Source organism: Pseudonaja textilis, chromosome 2 (assembly GCF_049901715.1).
Source record: "Pseudonaja textilis isolate UNSWEBS1 chromosome 2, rPseTex1.2, whole genome shotgun sequence".
NCBI lineage: Eukaryota > Metazoa > Chordata > Lepidosauria > Squamata > Elapidae > Pseudonaja > Pseudonaja textilis.
Genome location: NC_141991.1, coordinates 151573270 through 151592186, shown reverse-complemented (window position 1 = coordinate 151592186; position 18917 = coordinate 151573270). Strand labels below are relative to the sequence as shown.

The 18917-nt window shown below is 39.9% G+C and overlaps 1 protein-coding gene across 2 annotated transcripts in view; it reads right to left on the bottom strand.

The window, feature by feature from the left end:
• Positions 1-18917, bottom strand: part of LOC113446898 (nuclear factor 1 X-type) — a 34467-nt gene that overhangs the window by 4239 nt on the left and 11311 nt on the right. For both annotated transcript variants that reach the window (XM_087925979.1, XM_087925977.1), the window contains 3 exons: positions 16920-17095; positions 12896-13043; positions 9902-9996 (listed from right to left, as the gene is read on the bottom strand). In XM_087925979.1, coding sequence (XP_087782105.1) covers positions 9902-9996; positions 12896-13043; positions 16920-17095 — 419 coding nt within the window. The remainder of the gene's footprint in view (positions 1-9901; positions 9997-12895; positions 13044-16919; positions 17096-18917) is intronic.

Genomic DNA, 18917 nt, shown 5'->3' with positions numbered 1-18917 from the left:
ATTCAATAGAAACCAAAAGTTTCTCAGAAGCAAGAAAGATAAGAAGCTTATTTTGAACTACCAATGTCAGATAATTTGAAAACATCTGACACCTGAACTATTGCATTTGTAGCTTATAGGTCATTGCTAGCAGTTACATAAGAATGTAAGATTTTATTTAGACATGAGGAATTCCGATCACTGCTGCTGGTACTCACAATATTTAATCCCATCTGCCCACAATTGTGGAGCAATATTGGCCCTGTCTTGCAAAATCTCTGTAATCCAGGTTCCTCAAAAATGGCTATGCCCTCCAGCCAAAGGGAGACTCAGCTGATGTCATAAGTGGGGCTCATTATTAGAAACCATCTTCTATGCTGTTCCATTTCCTTCCCATCCTAGATTAGCAGCTACTTTCTCTGTCTGCTTCCCAAAAGCTGGATAATCTCAAGGTGACTGGGAGACAAAAATCGTTCCTTCTTCCAGCCTAGCCAGGGATTGAAAGGGAAGCTGACACACTATTACATGAAATTTCTTTAGGCAGTGACAGAAATTTCTCTGGTCTCTGGAAATTCAACATTTCTTCTGATTTGAAAAGTCAAGGCAGAAATGCAAGTACTGCACAATTTGCCCTCTAATAGCAGAGAGGGATGAAGCAGAACCACACTGTGGACACACTTCCCATCTGCAATATGGAGACAATAGTGAAGGGCAGCAAATGAAGGAAGCAGGAAGAAGTGGTTGGATTTAAATAGTTTAGATTGGGGGCGGGCGGGGGGGGGGGGCAGCATTGAAAATCGCCACCAGGAGGAGCTATGCGTCCACTGCTGGGAAGATTGGAGTTCTTCTAATTCTCCAGCTTTCAGACTCTCTAGCGTTTCCACCTCCCTTCTGTCTAGGCTTTGCTTTTTCTTGGTACTGAACAACAGGCTGGCATCACAGACTGAAGCTCTCTCTTCAGGACGCAATATCCTGAGGTAACAGTGCCTGTTTGAAATCCCCACAGGCCTCAACAGATTTAGTATAGCAGGTACAGGAAGTGCCAATGTTACATGCTACATTTTTAAAAACCTGATGGACAACAGATGCTCTTTAATTACCAATCTCTCAATGGGGACTTTATTTTCTTTTCAGAGCAAATACTAGCTTCTACTTCCCCTTCACAAGTCTCTCCCCTTCTCTAGAATCAACTTTCTCAGTCCAGAAGTTCCTCTCAAGACACATTCTACTAGACATGGCTCTACCAAGATTGTTTTGGAAAAGAGAAGATAAATTATGCATTTTACAAAATTTGGCACAGTTGATGAAAATCCTACAGCTAAGACAAGCAGTGAAATATATTTGCCAGATCCAGGCCCATCCTGTCCACACTGATAATACCATTCCTGCTTTGCTCTGGTTGGATACTGTATCCAGATTCTTGCTTTCCAAAGTTTATTTATTCAAGTAGGCACTAGTCCTTTTCAGAAGGTTTTTAAAATGTCTGTTTTCTCCAGCTCTTTTTGTTCCACATTTTCTCTCCCATTCAGTCAATTCATATTCTTTTTGTAAGATAAATATGCCAATTCTTACACCCTAGTAAATCCATGCCAGCCAATCAGATTCTTGACCACTGCTTATTATCATTAATTGCAGTCAATCAAATAAATTTCCCTCTAATATAAAGCTACTAACTGAATGAGGTGTGCAGTGATGTGAATTATATGGAAACGGTCAAATTACAGAATTAGAAATAGCACCACTACCATCACCACCTCCTAATATCTTCTAGTAATGGAGCCAGTCATACATTTGGAAACAATCAGTCAAAACAAAAATAACTAAATTCTCATTGACTGTTTCTGTTCCCTGATTGGTTGGAAACAGAGACTATATGCCTGGGAAACCAATCAGAATGTTTTTCTTCAGTAACAAGCCACTCAGGAGTTGTCACTCCACTATGACATCTACTTGGCACAGAGGAAAGAATCCAGATGTCCCTTCATGTCAGAGCATCATTTAAATGCCTTGAGTTAATTTCTATAGCTGTCTATTATATCTGTCTACAACATACCTAAACTTGCCTCAAGTTAGACAGAATCAAAACAAGCTACACAGCATCCATTCAAATCTGTGAACCTTAAATGAGTGTTAGTAGGTTACTCACGGACATCTGTCTTGCAATGCATTGAGCAACACTGAGTTATATCAACTTGCTCCACACTGCTCTTAACCAGAAGATCTCATTTCTTCTACATATAATGCATGAATTTTGCCCTTTAAATTAAATATTCCAGGTATTTTGCTAGCAGAAACACAAGCTGAGAGTTAATTTTTATTGATGAATATATTATACCTCCAAATTTTAGTTCATAGTTACCATAGAAAGTGATGATATAAACTGTCATTCCCTTGCTCATTTGTGTCCTGGGGAAGGGATCTTGGAGGAATTCTAGTCCAACTCCCCACCCAAGCAGGAAGACACTATACCATTCTGGACAAATGGTTGTCTTCTTAAAAACCTCCAGTGAGAAGCACCCATAACTTCTAAAAGTAAGCTGTTCTACTGGTTAATTATTCTGTTAGGAAATTTTTCCTCAGTTCTAGGTTGCTTCTCTCCTTGATTCGTTTCTGATCTAATGCTTCTTGTTCTGCCTTCTGGTGCTTTGGAAAATGGGCTGTTCCTCTCTTCTATGTGGAAGCCCCTCAGATATTGGAACACTGCTATCATGTTGCCTCTAGTCCTTCTTTTCACTGGACTGGACATACCCAATTCCTGCAATCATTCTTCATATGTTTTAGCCTCCAGTCTCCTAGTAATCTTTGTTGATCTTTCTGCACTCTTTCCAGAGTCTCAACATTTTTATATTTCCTGGTGACCAAAACTGGATGCAATAATCCAAGTATTGTCTTAGCAAGGCATTATAAAGTAGTATTAACACTTCATGTAATCTTGATTCTATCATTCTATTAAGTCAGAGTAGGACTGCATTAGCTTTTTGGGCAGCTGCAGTACACTGCTGACTCCTTTTTAAATGGTTATCTATCAGAACTCCTAGATTCTTCTCACAGTTGTGGCTATTCAGCCAGGTTTCATCTATTCTCTACCTCTACATTGGATTTTTCTTGCCTAAGTGTAAAACCTTACTTTTCTCACCATTGAATTTTGTTAGATAGGGCCCAGTGTTCAAGTCTGTCAAGATCCTTTTGGATCTTAAGCCTATCTTCTGGGACATTGGCTATTCTTGCCAGCTTGGTGTCATCTGCAAATTTGATGAGTTCCCCTTCTATTTCTTCATCTAAATGATTTATGAAGATTACCATATCTTTAGTAAATACTGTGTCCGAAACAGAACCTTGGAGTACTTACATGTAGATGCAGTTCCATTACAGACTATCCACTGTATGCAGTTTGTCAGCTAGTTATGAATCCATCTGATGGTGATGGTGATGCTGTCTATCACATATTTTTCTAACTTACTAAGAAGTAGGTTGTGTTCTACTTTGTCTAATGCCTTGTTGAAATGCAATATATTATGTCCACAGCATTTTGCCATGAATTTGGAATTTAGTGCACTAATTTAGAATTAGTATAAATTCTAATGTATAAATTTAGAAATCAGTGGACCAGTTAATTTAGAAACTTTTTTCATTTGTCCTTGTCCTTAGAAACCAATGTTCATGGACAGTCAATTAACTTATTAGAAGTAGGGGTTCGCACCTATTCACTAGAACCGGTTGTTAACATTCTAAGCAGTTCGGAGAACCAGTTGTTAGAAGAAATTGCTGGCCTAATCCTGTAAGGAAGGCAGGAAGGAAACATTCTGGTGTTCCTTACAGAAACTGCCTCTCCGTTAACCCTTATTACATTCTTGGCAGGACTAGACTTCCTGTCTCAGGAACTTCTCTTGAGTTTTTTTCCCCTCCTTTGCTGGTACTTTGCTTGTGTGGAGTGACCATTCAAAGTTACAGTGGCACTGAAAAAAGTGACTTATGACCATTTTTCACACTTATGACTGTTGCAGGATCCCCACAGTCATGAGAAGCCAGGCGAGGAAATGCGTGCCTCGATGTGAGTGATGTTGAGTTGGCCACGGCCAACCAGTAACATGACCACCAAGTCATGTCCACCCAGTCACATGACCACCAAGCCACGCCCACCAACTAAGCCACACCCACCAACTAAGCCACAGCCACAGAACTGGTTGTTAAAAAATTTGAATCCCACCCCTGACGAGAAGCTGAAAGAAGTTCCTTATGATTTATTTCTGTTATTAAAATTGATATGCTGCTCAATCCTTAGTAATTTTGAAAAAGACTCTTCCCCCCATACTTTTACTGTAGATTTTGAAAAAGACTCTTCCTCTTCCTCCCCACTCCACCCCCATACTTTTACTGTAGATTATGGGGTCTACAAGACCTCTGCATCAATTATCCTCTATGTCTATCTTGTGACCTGCATAATTTGAACTGTTATCCCAGTTTTAATAGAAACTAATGTAGCTGGTAAAAAAAATTGGCACTGTTTGGATTTTGCACTGTTTCAAAATTCAAAATTGAAAGGAAAATTGCAGGAAAATGTTTAAATAGGGCTCACATATAATCCATGCCATCTCTGACACTACTACAGAAAATAAACTTGGAAAGATCTTTCAAAGACTGCTTGTGGGGATGAGGCAAGAGGTATGAAATGGAGCTTGAGGAAAATGAAGTTTAAGGAGAGTTATCATAGCAGGACAGCAGATATTTTCTTTTCTCTTTCCCACTTTAAAACTAGTGGAGCAATCTTTCTTTTTTAAAATATTTCTCCTTTGAAAATCATTTTTCATTGGGCTGAAATATTCAGAATAAAGAACGGAAAATTGATCCTGCTGTTTTCAGGAAGTTTATTTTTATGGTGGAGTCCTGTCTTCGATGCCATTTTATATATACTAAGCCCATTAAATATTTCAGGGAAGGTTTATCACAGCACCTATTTTCATAATCTTTTAGAAATGTCTTGGAAGAGGTGGTGACAAAGATTAGTTCATCACCTCCTTGGATTTACCACAAGTTTTGAATGCATATCAAACTCAAAGCAGACTGGCATTTTATTCTCAGAGCATTCGGAAGCTCAGGATAAGTCAAGAGGTTCAGTAAGAAGAGTGAAATTTCACACTGGGCTTTCACACATCCCTATCAAGTACCACAGAACAATAAAAGCATTTGATATTTGAGCTTTGCCTTGCTTATACCTGCCCAGTACAGATATGATCCTGGTAGATGTGATGTGGGCCAGTAGAGGTATTTATCCACACACCTGCCTCATTTATGTCTAAAGTCAGGGGCCAGGCCTCTATGAAAACAGAACATGAGTAAAGGGAGATAAGGCCTCCCCTGCTTTCCTGATTCACACCTGGCCTGATATCCCTCCCCTTCCCCTTCCTCCTCCTCCTCTTGACACCTCTAGGCTTGGGGCAACTGGTAGGCATTAGTAAGAAAAACAGGATAGGTGAGCTATTTCTCTCACATGCATGGTTCTTTTCACCCAATAATTTCTGTCTAGCCTGCCTACAATGAATGGTGTATTGAGTCAAATATCATATCAGCTCCATTCTTTATCTTCTTTCCTACGCTGTGTACAGCCTGCCATTTGCTGACTTGATGAAAAATAATTTCATTACAAGGATGGTGCGATTTTTGCACTACTTGCCATTTGGGGGTTTCAGTTTCTGGGTGTAGTTGCACTATGACATGTATAATAAGTTATGAGTCATTCCTTGGGAGATGCCAAAATCATTAGCCACACTCCCATTGATTTGAGCTAATCTATAGCACTGGAAGGATATGGCTATCTAATGAGAAATCTACTGGACCCTTCATCCATACTGGAGCTGGCACAGCCTTACCCTTTAAGCCAAGTGGAGTAGAAATCAGGGTAGTGCCGGGTTCTGCATGCGCTGTTGGCATTAAATGAATATTTAACAACAACAATAATAAGAGCAGGATGTCTAGAAGCAAAGGTCTGTTACACCTCATGGGGCCTGCAGCTGTTCCTATGGGCAACAGCCAGAAGCCACAGCTGAGAGAGGGGGAACTGGCAGCCACTGTGCTTCTCTCCTTCATCTCTCACTCTTGCTCAATTCTGTCTGTCTTTTTCTTCCTCTCTTTTGTCTTCCTCCATCTGCCTGAATCCAGAGTTCAGAAAAGTCATTGGTTACTGTGGTAACATCTGCCCTCCCCTTGCCTTCCTCTAATAATACTGTAGCCTAGCCAATGGAGCAGGGAATATTTCCCCCTTCTGCACACAAAACACACACGCACACATTAAAGGGCTTTTGGCAAAGCTTAGAGCCCACCTGGCAGAGCCTTGGTTGAAAAATACCTCAGTGTGTCCCAACCATCTTATCTATGATAAGTCAGAGCAACTTCTTCCCATCAGCCTAGTGACATTCTGAGGGGAAACGAAGCACAAGAGCCATAAAGAAAGTAACAGGAGTATATTTACAGACATGTGGGGAGAGGGAGAGGGAGAGGAAGAGGGAGGGCGGGAGAGGAGAAAAAAAGAAGACAAATAATGTAAGTAATGAATGGTGAAACAGAAAGGAGAAAGCAAGAAGTAGGGAAACTGCTGGCGGAAGTGCCCCTGCTAGTCCTGCGGCCGTGCTGGGCCCTGATCCAGCCTCACTCCGGACCATTGTTTCCCTGCCTGGCCCCCCAAGTCCAAGTTCATCTGGGTGTGACATCATGTCTGGTTGCTCAGGGAAACCAGACGGGCCAGACGTGACATTGGTTATGGGCTGGGAAGGGGAGCAAATCTCATTCCTGCTCTGCTCTGCTCCTTCGTTCACCACCAGGGAGCAATGGAGGCTAGGAAGGAAAGACAGATCAAGCTGAGAGCTGTCTTATGTGGGACAGGAGGAATGGGGGGAAATCATGCTGGACTTGGAATGTTTCCTCCTCACGATATTCAGCTTTTCTTTGTTGCTTTAACCTTCATACCATCAACATTTTCCTTTCTGGTTGTGTGTTGTGGCACTGGCATGATTAAGATTGCCCTAAATAATGTAACAACCCAGTCTTTTTATTCATTGTGCAACAAAATACAATTATTTTTCAATCATTATAAAGTATTCTCTGCTACACAGAAACTACAGATATGTAAATCCGTCCTCCCTATCCCGCCTTTTTCTACTCCAGTAAGAATGGCTGGTATGCTCTGCAAACAGGAGGGTCAATGGCACTTAATGGCAACCAACCATAATATCGCTGGTGCTGAGCAACACACTCCTTCTCTCACCTGTGTAAGTTTGAAATGAAAAGAGGCTCAGCCCCCCATTGTGCTTTCTTTAAGCAACTTAATCTCATAGCATAGTTAGTGTAGCCTATTAAAAATCAGGGGAACAAATAGCACAGCTCTTCTTCATTCCTTGGAAGCAATTTTATGATTGGTAAACCCCCCCTCCTCCCCCTCTAGATGTTATTCTTCTCCCACATGTTGCTCAGGCTATATTGTTTCCCTGTACAAGTGAATACCATGTAGAGAAAACATAAAGTTAGGATTTCTAGTTGCAGTGATTATATGTGACAAAAACAATGCACCATAAACTCAGTTTGCATTTTAATCCACAAAAAACAAAATCCTCCTTTTGTTCTCTAAAGGATTGTATGGGTAATGGTGGAGCAAAGCTTCCTGGGAAGTCAGAAGTTGGTTTCAGGAATGGATTTCTGATCAAACTCTAACCTGGGAAATCTGAAAGCTGGTAAGTGATCTTCCAGTGCTCAGCACAGATGTCACGCTGAGTGGAATGGTGTATTAGAGAAAGGTATACTCTAAATAGCTACACAATTCTAGACTTGGAATTGCCCACTCTTCATCCTCATTTTTGCCTCAGAGCAAGGTCCAAATTTATATCTCCATTCACCACTAGGGGGAACTTAGAAAGGAACTGATCTTGGATACAATAAGGATCTGACTCAAAGCCTCTGGGCTGCTATCAAGGAAGGGACATGGCAATCAGAACGGGCTTCATCTCATTACACTGGCCTATCCCATCAAGTCAGGCAGGGAAGGTATGTTGCACACTTTATCAGTTAAAGGAGCTGGTACGATCTAGGAAGAGAGCATTCTCTGCCATTGCTCCTGTCCTATGGGATATTCTGCCCCAGAGGTGAGGCAGACCCCACTCTCCTGGCCTTGCAAAAAGAGGTTAAAACAAGATTCTGTGGCCTTGCATGGGGAGCCCAAAGAAGCACACAGTTGGGGAGTCTGCTGGTGCCATAAGTTGCCTTTGCCAACTAATTTTTAACAGAGTTTAAATTACTCTTGCCTCCTTCAAAATTAATTTTTAATTCAAAAATTTTAATTCTAACAACTTAATTTTTGTATACTGTTTTGAAGTTTTGTTGTACATAGAAATAAACAAAACCCTAATGCTGTAATGACTGATTACATAGCTTTGGAAACAGCATCTTCCAGGCATACAGATATATTGCTTGAATGCTTAGGAAGCATTGGGATGTCATTATTAAATAAAGTTTAGCATAATGGAAATAAGTTGCATGGATGTCCGTTTCATTCTTTTCCTGAGATAAACTGCATTTTTTAATTTCTACTTAGTTTACTACTAACTTGTTAATTATTTGAACTTGAATATCTGTACTTAACTTTAACTACTACTACCAAATTTATATCACAAAAGTCATGAGTATTTCTTTAAACAAATAATAGTTAACATTAACTGTCATTAATGGTGATGATATTTATTCCAAACACCATGAGGAAAAGTGAGCAGCTGGAGAGATCACATTCTGCTCTTGCCCATGCACAACAAGCTAAACTATAGTTTTGTAATATATGTGTGGTCATACCAAATGATGGTATATTCTTCCCAAAATATATTGAGATTGGAAAAATTATGGATAACTATGGGTAGTAACTATGATTAGTACACATATTGCAACCTTTCCATACTCAGTTTGCATACAGAGAGTAAAATACGTATCATGATCAACATGATTTTTGCCATGTGAACATAGACTAAACATTCTGCATCAATTTGAAAGCAGCAGCTTCAAACTCTGTGTTCCTACAATAGCCACAGGAACATTGAACTTATTTATTTCTTGATTCTACAAGGGAAAAATTAACTTCAGGCCTGTGCAGTTTTTCCTAAATAGCAGAGAAGTGAAATTGTCTAGTGTTTTGTCAATTTCTCCTTCTATTTGGTAGGAAAGGAACAGCTGTAAAGCACTAAGTCACTGACCCTTAGCCTTTTTTGTGCGAAGTACCAAGTGGATATGAGGAGATTACTGCTGCCACAGAATCTGAAGAACTTGATGTAAATTTATTCTTGTCAGCATATCAAATTGGCATAAAGAAAGACAGTTGGTTTCTAAATTGCTTCTCAGGGTTGGAGCATGAAAGCAATAGCAGTGTGGAAGTCTCTAGTAGTCTTGAGCCATATTTCATTTCATTGCATGGTGAGAACATATGAACAGTAAATACATCGTATCTTTCAGAGACAGTGACCTGCTCAAAGGCACCCAATGAACATAGTTGAGCAGACTGATGGATCTTCCCCATTCCCCCAGTCTGTCACTGAAATATATTCCATCTTGGGAATTCCATCTTAGATTGAGACTCATAAGCCTCTCTGAAACTCAGTTTCTTGTCTGAAAAATGAAGGGCATAATTTCTGAAACATGACTGTCTTTCAATAATCCCCCAAAGAGTTCGGCTGTAAAGTCTGGACTTTATGGCACACCCCATGAGTAAATATTTAGATCCCTAATGTTCAGTCCTAATTTTTATTCTGCAACTGAACTCTCTCTTATTCATAGATAGAAAAATTCTGAGGTAATCCACATCCATCCCTTCAACAGAGCCATTCCCCTCCCCTTCCCACATAAGGCATTTGGGCGACTGTAGCACATACACCCCTATGAAGCTGGTTCCCCCTACCTGAGATTGCTGGGGGATGTTTAGAAAGTTGCCGTCCCGGGGTCCGATGCCGACAAACCGGTTGGCAGAGGAGGAGGAGCCTGGCGCTGAGAATGCTAGAGGGGAAAGAGATGTGAGGCCGTTAGGGCCACTAGGTGAGGCTGATGGCATTGATGGAAAAGGGTGGGCATGCAGGCCCGTCAGACTCAAGATAGCAAAACCCAAAGGAAAAAAAAATGGCCACCACCTTTTCCTCCCCAGAACACCCTCTTGTCAGTGAACACAAAAGAATGGAACAGCCAGCTCTTAGCTGTCAGTGGGGCTTCCTTTGAATTATGGTAAATAATTCTGTTTTTTTGTTTGAGATACTGGAATTTAAGGATATTGATAGAAAAAGCCAGCTTTACTACAGGAGTAATCTCAACAGCTTCATGGAGACTTCCATAAAATCATATATAGCATTCTCTGTGCCTTTATTTGGGGGGGGGGATAGTATTTATTTTATTATACAGGTTTTACTGAGTGAGATGAATACTGGGGAGAATCTGGCTTTTGTTCCATAAACCTCATTTCTCTTGGGCATATTATTTCTTTCAGGGTATAGGTCCAAAGCCTTCATTTTGTGGCCTAGTTTTCTCTGCATCCCTGGAGGTGGCTGGGGGCTTCTTTGTTATAACTACTATAAGTAGACTCAGGCAAACCTCCTATCCATTTGTAGGAAAGATGGCATTCCAGAACACGACCATGTATGGGCCTGCTAGGAGATGTAGGTCTGCACGCCTCTCCTGGGCACAGCACTGTGTGCCAGAAATAACTAAGCTCAACTCTTTAGTATTTGGTTGGTGGCAGAAGAGGGCAGAGCTCTAGATAAAGCTACATAAGGAGAAGGGAATGGACATGGGCGATTCCCTCTCCCCCAAGCCTATCTCCAATTTGGAAACCTGTCTGGGGCTAAGAAATATTGTAAATGTTATCTAGAGGTACTACAAACCTCATGGTAATATATACACATACACACTAGCAGGAGTCCACGAAAACAGCCAAGTATGGCATTTCACTTTTACCCTCAGTCTTTGATCACAATATTGATCAACACATAAAACTGATTTCCCAACTACCCAACCTGATAGGCCATTGATGGGAAGGCAGAAGCTCTTGGCGAGTTTAAGAGCTGGCTTATGGAGATGACTTCAGGATTTGGCTATAAGAATCAAATGGTTTTTGCTAACCTGTAAGTCAAGTTACATCACATACTCTCTGGTTCTCAATGGAATACTAGACTAGACTAGATTTCTGTGTGTTGTTCTCCAGCTACCAAAAGGGATGAAGAGATGAGCTACACAACAAGTAGGCCCACATGAGGGATCTGTTACTGGGCTGTTTCTGGGCTGTTACTGGGTTATACTACTGGACAGGGTTTGAATTTTACTGGTCTCTGTTAAAAAAATGAACAAAATGGGCTTATGTAAGAGAGATATTTTAGACCTTTTCCAAAATATAAGGAGTGTTTTTTTCAAGAAGGGAGAGCATTCAAATATTTAATAAATTTGAGACAAACGATTATTCTTATTTATCTTCATCACTAAAACCAACACCTTACTGGCAATCTGATATGGCTCAGAGCAGCATTAATACTTTATACCGGTCCCTGCTGATCATGCATATCAGTTCTTAATGAGAGCTGGGGTTGAGTTTCAACCTTAGAAGCAGCTGCAACACTATTTCCTTCTGAAACCTTTGTTAGCCACCTTGTGAGAGTAGGAAGATGGCGATCAGTACATAACATAGCTCTAGAATTCTCCTTTATGTCTACAGCTTGTCACCATCCATTTCTTATTACCACCCCCTCCCATAAATTATCATAAATTTAATGAAGAGTATGAACAATGTGAGAGTGAGTAATGCCATGAGCACAGATGTAGAAAAGAAAAAGAAAGGAGGGAAGGAGAAAAAGCAAAAAAGAAAATGATACTGTAGCCAATCCTTATCTCCAAAGGGACTCTTTGAAGCCAAGAAAGATGGTAATAATTCCTTTATTGGATTTAGAAGTTTTAACTTCCACCCCATCTTTAATCAAGTAGGATTCCCATTTCTAGGATGGAGATAGGCTTCATATTGAATAATGCCACCACTCTTCAGGAGATACCTGCTCTTCTAAAAGAGGGAACAGACGTTCTAGATTTCTGATATACCCACTCCCACTCAAATGTGTGGGTTCTTTCTATTTATCATCAAAAATCAAGGCCATTTTCTGGAAGTTCAGTTTCCTAATGTCTCTTCCTTCTTCCTTCCTCCTTCCTTCCATCAGATTACCCTTTCCTGAGAAAGCACAGACCACAATTTGGGGTGATGAGAGTAAACTTGCTATGGATCTTAGTGGGAATTTATATTTGAAGCACCATAGTATCTATAAGCACAACCTTTCCTCGCATTACAAAATTCAAATTTCTCTCAATATTGCTTATTCTCAGAATAATCTATGGTTTATTTTTCTCCCTTGAAAAAAATCCCCAAATTTACCAAGAAGCCACCATGGCAACCAACAATATAATGAAAAAATAAAAAAATAAAAAAATAAACGTGTTGGAGTTGGGCAGCTACTGCATCTTTAAACGCTGGGGAATGGGATGGAAGGTGTAAAGGGATAATGGCAGCTAAGGAAAGGGGTCAGATGGGGTGTTTAAATCTTAAAAATAAGCACAAAGCATAAGACTTGATGATGACAACATGGTGCCCAAAGCCCACCTTCTGAATCTGCCAGTTGCTTAGAGCTTGCTTTTTTCCTTTCATTCCCATTTGATTCACCTTTTTTTCCTTTCTTCTTCTCATTTGTGCCTCTTTTCTCCTACATTTGTTACTGTGCACATTCTTTTCCTTGCCCATCTTTTGGTCTTGTTCCTCCTGCTCTCCTTATTATTTCTGCCTTACTTGACATCTAGTGAGGGCCCTAGGGTGGGAAATGGAGACTAAGTTCCATTTTGCTTTGTGGTTTGGGTTACACTTGGGTCCACTTACAGGGTGATGTTGGTGTCGGCGCTCCGCCCTCTGGGTTAGTGCTGGTGGATTTTGTATCAGGCATTGGAAGGGGCACTGGTCTGGCCACAGGTGGAGGTGGCGGCAGCAAAAATGACCCCGTGACTTTGCCCTGGCCGCTACCGTTAGGCTGCGAACAACATAAATACAGTGATGCGTGAACGAGACAAGGCAACGTTAAAGATGCAGTATCTGCTGGCGGCTCTTGGGGCAGAGAAGTGGAGGGACTTTAATTTGATTTAAAATACCCTTTTTGCCCCCTTCTTTCTTCTTAAAATCATATTTTAGTTTTATTTTTCCCCTTACCTCCCTCAAACATTTCCCACATCAAACATTTCCCACTCTCTTCCTTTCAGATGTGTCTGTCCTTTTGTCTTATTACAAGTCAGGCCTGAGTCATTATCAAGGGATTGCCATTGTTCCCACAGATAGGCAGGGCTGAACAATGACTACTTCATTGAGATAACAAACCAATGACTTCATGGAATTATTCATTATCTCTGAAAACTTATTAATGCAAAAGCAACCACTATCGTGAGATATGGACTGTATTCTTCTGGTTAGATTGGCTGCGTCCAAGACATGTCCTTCCTCCTAGTTTTGTGAGTCTGCAGGTTTCAATGCCTAATTGAATGGATCTATAAGAAGATATGTATGCGCTGTTCACATATAACCTAAGCTATATATTCATCGTTAATGACTGTATCCTTTTTTCTCAGCAAAATCCCCCCCATGGATCTCAAAAAAAAAAGTATGAATCTAGTTCTTAAAAATGAGCACAGATATTATTCTGTAACATTTTAAAATATTATTGCTATCACTACTACTATAAATATCAAAATTTGAAAACAAACAAATGGAAGGAATCAAGAGTAGTATACCAATTGTTATTGGGGAACTATACCACAAGAATTTAGAAAGAATTTGAATTGCTGAAATTTGAAACAATTTCTGACACCTCAATTACAAACAGCAGCACTGATGGAAACCTCAGAATTAGATACTGTCTTTACAATTCCCAAATTCTTGGGGAAAGCTTGTGTTTAAGACAAAGAAAATATTTCGCTGTGATACATAAATCAGTGAAATAATAACTTAAATTCAATTGTATGACAGAACTAATGAGTTTGGATTAGTAGAAATTAACTAATTTTGATTGTTCACAAGTCTCATGCTAGAAGCTTTGGGGCAATTATTTTCTTGTATTGGTTCCTCCCTGCCACGTGCAGTATATAAGAAGCAACAGTTTTTCTATTTGGATTCTGCAGCAAGCAAAATCCATGGAAAGGATATTACATTAATAATTAGGAATTCACAGATATGTGTAAGAAAGTGGGGCTTATTTTGTGATTTTAGAATTAGAACAGAATAGAGCTGGAAGGGACTTTGGAGGTCTTCTAGTCCAGCCCCTGCTCAAGTAGGAGAACCTATACAATCTCAGACAAGTTATTGTTCAGTCTCTTCTTAAAAACCTCCAGTGATGGAGTACCCATGATTTCAGAAGGCAAGCTGTTGGGGATTTTACCAGTTCCTGAACAGAGGTGATAGCTCCCTTTGCCAAGAAGCCACAATTAATGTGTTCCTATGATTTTTCTGCAATCAATCTACTTGCTCCCAGACTTCATGCAGTTTGTAAATCATTGCCTTCCCAGGCTTGGTCAAAGTTCTCTGAGGATTCAGAAGCAGAAATATCTAGATTTTGGATGGCATACGAATGCCATCAGGAACCAACATAAAATTCAATCATTATTTAAGAATGACAATAAAGTACCACAAGCCATTAATATCCAGTTCTACTAACAAGTCTATTGTTTGGTCTCTGGAATTACTTTATTCCTGGAGCAGATTTAAGCCAGGATAATTATCCTGAGTAATATGCTACGCTGGAGTAAATAACAAAGCATGGTAAGGAACCTCAATGAGTCTGTCGTTTTTAGCTTAGATGGGCCTGTCTAGGGCTGAAAGCTCTTCTCCTAAGACTTAATGCCAGCTAATCTGCTTCCATACTAGCTTTTTATCCTGCAATTGCCACTTTGGATTCATTTATTTCTTATGGGAAAATCATCAATATTATGGTCAGACTTCACTGAATTATTTTATGTGCTGTCCTCCTGAAGTTTTTTAAGAATTACTTTGTAATTTTTGGAGGGAGTAGTGCTATAAAATACTTTTGCACTATCATCAAACTTTCCACTTCAGACAGGAAATTCACTGCTGAGGCTTTTCAGGCTGAGTGATTTTTTAAAAAGCTTGCTTGTTTGAAATTTCAGTTTATGTCATTGTATCCAGTGAAACTGTAAACAAATTATGAATAAGAAATTTCAGATCTGTGTGTATGTAAAAGGACTGGTTTCCTTGGTTTTTTCTTCTTCTGGGTAGTGAAATAAACTATTTTACTATAACATAAAGGAAAGGAAAGTCAAGGATCCAGAAATTCATAATCTGGACAGGAAAAAAGCTAATTTAAAAAGGGCCAATTCATAAGTGTTCATTTAATCACACTGATCTGGAAACAATAGGCTAACAACTTCCATGAAAAGGAAACTTCTACAAGACATTTTGCAATAGGACTTACTGATGCATCAATATTTTGGAAAAATCCTGACCATGGATTACAATAAAACAAAAACAGCAGCAAACGGTAATTTTTCATAGGATTTGAACCACTCCTGACTTTCTTGCCCTCTAAAGGAACAGGTGAGAACTACTGTTCCCACAAAGCCACAGTTAACAGATTCCCCTGTTTCAACTGTGATCCATCAACTAACTCCCCTGGATTTTTGTAATTTAATTTTTATTAGTTTATTACAATAATTTGCACACAGCCTATTTGTCAGGCTCAAGGTGGCTTCCATATTAGATGGTTTGTACACCACTGGGACTAAATTGCTTTAAGAATAGAAGCTACTGTGGTCTAATACTTTCATCCCTGGGGGAAAGATGTTAAAGATAAATAATGGTTCTCTTTCAAGACTCTTGTCAGCTCACAGAGGTTGGTTACAAAGAGATTATTAAGGAGGTATGCTTGTTTATAACATCAGAACCTTGAATTATTATCTATCAGGTCATGGGGGCGGGGGGGGGTGTCTTTCAATAGGAGTCCTCAAACTGAGCCAAACATATTAAAAGCAATATTTAAGTACAATCCAATTTACTTAGGAATCAAAGGCGATGATAAAAACATTATCCGTGCCTCAAAATTTAATATTTAAGTTTATTGAATTCCCTCTTTCTTCCCAAAAATATAACTAAAGACCACACACTTCAAAACTCCAGGATTTTCTGAAAAAATATCAATTGCAGGTTTATAAGTTCTTTTCCAGTGTTGCAAAGCCTAACATCTTTGGATCCTGCCATTCATGTCATTTTCACAAATGTCACAAAGATAAACATTCTAGAATGTGCTCAGTGTAACCCTCTGGAAGCCTCTTTTGTTCAGGAGTTCTGAAGACTTTAAACCCTTCAGAAACTTATTTGGAAAAAAGCTGTAGACAGAATTGGGTAGAGAAATCAGCTGATAGGGAAAGTAAAACCTGATTGGGCTCTACCTGCCCATCCTGTAGAAGTCAGTTCCCACTTAAGGTAAAACAGAAGAGAAGGTTCTCTTTTGAATATGCTGCATCTTTCTCATCTATTCTTTTAAAAAGATATTCTGGCTGCCTTGAAGTTAGTTTTCTCTAGCCTGAATGTTGGGCCTTGGAATTCAGTCTAATATTTGAGGTAAAGGTAAGATGCCAAGAGCAAGCCAGTATCAGTCAGACAGTTCTTTCAAGGAAAGAAGGCCCATTCTGCCAGACTCATAGGACGAAATAATACTGTTTACTGTTCCTATGCCTTTAGCAGGCAGGCAGGCAGGCAGGCAGGCAAGCAGGCAGGCAGGCAGGCAGGCAGGCAAACAATCAGTGTTTGGGAGGGAGACAGAGAGGGAGAAGAGGCAGAAAAGGGCTGTAAGGCAGGGTTCTGGTGGATTGGCCGGCATCCCTGGGCTAAGGTGCGAGGCTCTTACCTGCCCAGAGCCCTGGCCTGAGCCATCCGAGCATACAAACTGCACAAATTCCTTCAGCGAGTCCTGGCCGTGGTGGTGGTGGTAGCGGATGGTCGGGTGTGTGAAGTAGGGGCTGGACTGTTGGATGATGGAGGTTGACGGGAAGTGCAGGGCCGACGCTGTGGCACGGGGGCTTCCTGGAGAGTGTAAGGACAGATGGATAGAAATAGAGAGAGAAGCACAGAAAGAGAAAGAGTGAGAGAGTGACAGAAAGAGATGTCAGTAACAACCCCCATGCCATGCTGCTTCCACAGCCCAATAGCTACCTATACCATCAAAGCCTTTGCTGAAAAATTATCCCATATTCTTATTTTCAAGGCTGTTTTAATTAAAGAATGTAACAATCCCAACAAGGAGTGCTAGTTTCTCTTTTTCAAAAGAGGTTAGCATTTGCAAAGATGTGCAAGCAGGTTTGAGCTGCATGCATTATACATCCGGAATTTGCAACAACCATATATGTATCATGCACATATACATGCAGTAAAAATGGGATACACATTTGCTTCAGAACATGTATTTTATATCTCTGAAATTTTTACTAAATTTTGTTGATGCCCCCATCCTCATTTATTATGTACTTTATTTCAGAGTGGTAACCTAATCAAAATGAAATACAAATACCTATATTTTCTTACATTTATATCTTATTACTATGCTCTCATCTTATTTCTTTCTTCTTTTGAATGCCTCCCTTCTACTCCTATCTTCTAATTCATTAGTAACCTTTTTCTCGTTAACTGTTCTATAAAGAATAATGTACATTAAAATAAATAACTTCTAACTAACACCCAAGTGTAAAAGGGCAAAAGTGCATGACCGTATTTCTCTCTTTGGGAATTACTGGCACATTGTAGAATGGAAAGGGAAGAGGGAAATTAGCCAAGAAACCAGCTGTTGTGTACTGGGGATTGACTCTCTCCTGCTGTATGTGGCTGAAATTTTTCCTACACAGAGTTATACACTAGGCAGATGGCGGAAATTGGAATAGGGAATAAGGACAAGAGCACAGCAGATATTCATAACAATGAAATATAGGCTATACTGGGCAGCTAGAAGGAGGGTAAGAAGCATATAGAAAAGGGGAATGAACTGTAATTCACTAATTTAGACACCCCAAGCCAATTTCCAATTTGCTGTTCTTGGACTAGCTGACTGAACAGTTGTAAGGGAAATCCAAAAATCTGAACAAACTGTCTTGTTGCTTTCAGAGGTGATAACTGCAGGGCTGCAAAAGCAAAATATATTTGTTGGGCAATTCTTTGCACAGAAAGATTCATCGGATCACCTTGTTTTGAACTAGCTGTTAATGCTAGAACATGAAATCAGGACTGAAATCAGCACTGAAATTAATGAATACAGGTAGTCCTCAACTTCTGAGCACAATTGAGTCCAAAATTTCTGTTGCTACGTGAGGTAGTTGTTAAGTTTGCCCCATGTTATCTCCTTTCTTGCCAAAATTATTAAGTCAATCACTTCAGTTATTAAATTAGTAGCAATAGCAATAGCACTTAGACTTATATATCACTTCACAGTGCTTTACAGCCCTCTCTAAGCAGTTTACAGAACCGCATATTGACCCCAACAATCTGGGTCCTCATTTTACTGATCTCAGAAGGATGGAAGGCTGAGTCGACCTTGAGCTGGTGAGAATCGAACTCCTGGCAGTCAGCAGTGAGTTAACTTGCAATGCTGCATTCTAACCATTATGCCACCATGGTTGTTAAGTGAATCTGGCTTTCCCATTGACTATGCATGTTAGAAGGTTGCAAAAAGGGATCACATATCCCCAAGATACTGCAACTGTCATAAATGAGTCAGTTGACAAGCATCTGAATTTTCATCACAGGACCATAAGGATACTGCAACATCCATAAGTATGAAAAACGATTCAGTGCTGTTGTAACTTTGAATAGTTGCTAAACTGTTGTATTTTGAACTATTGTAAGTCAAGGACTACCT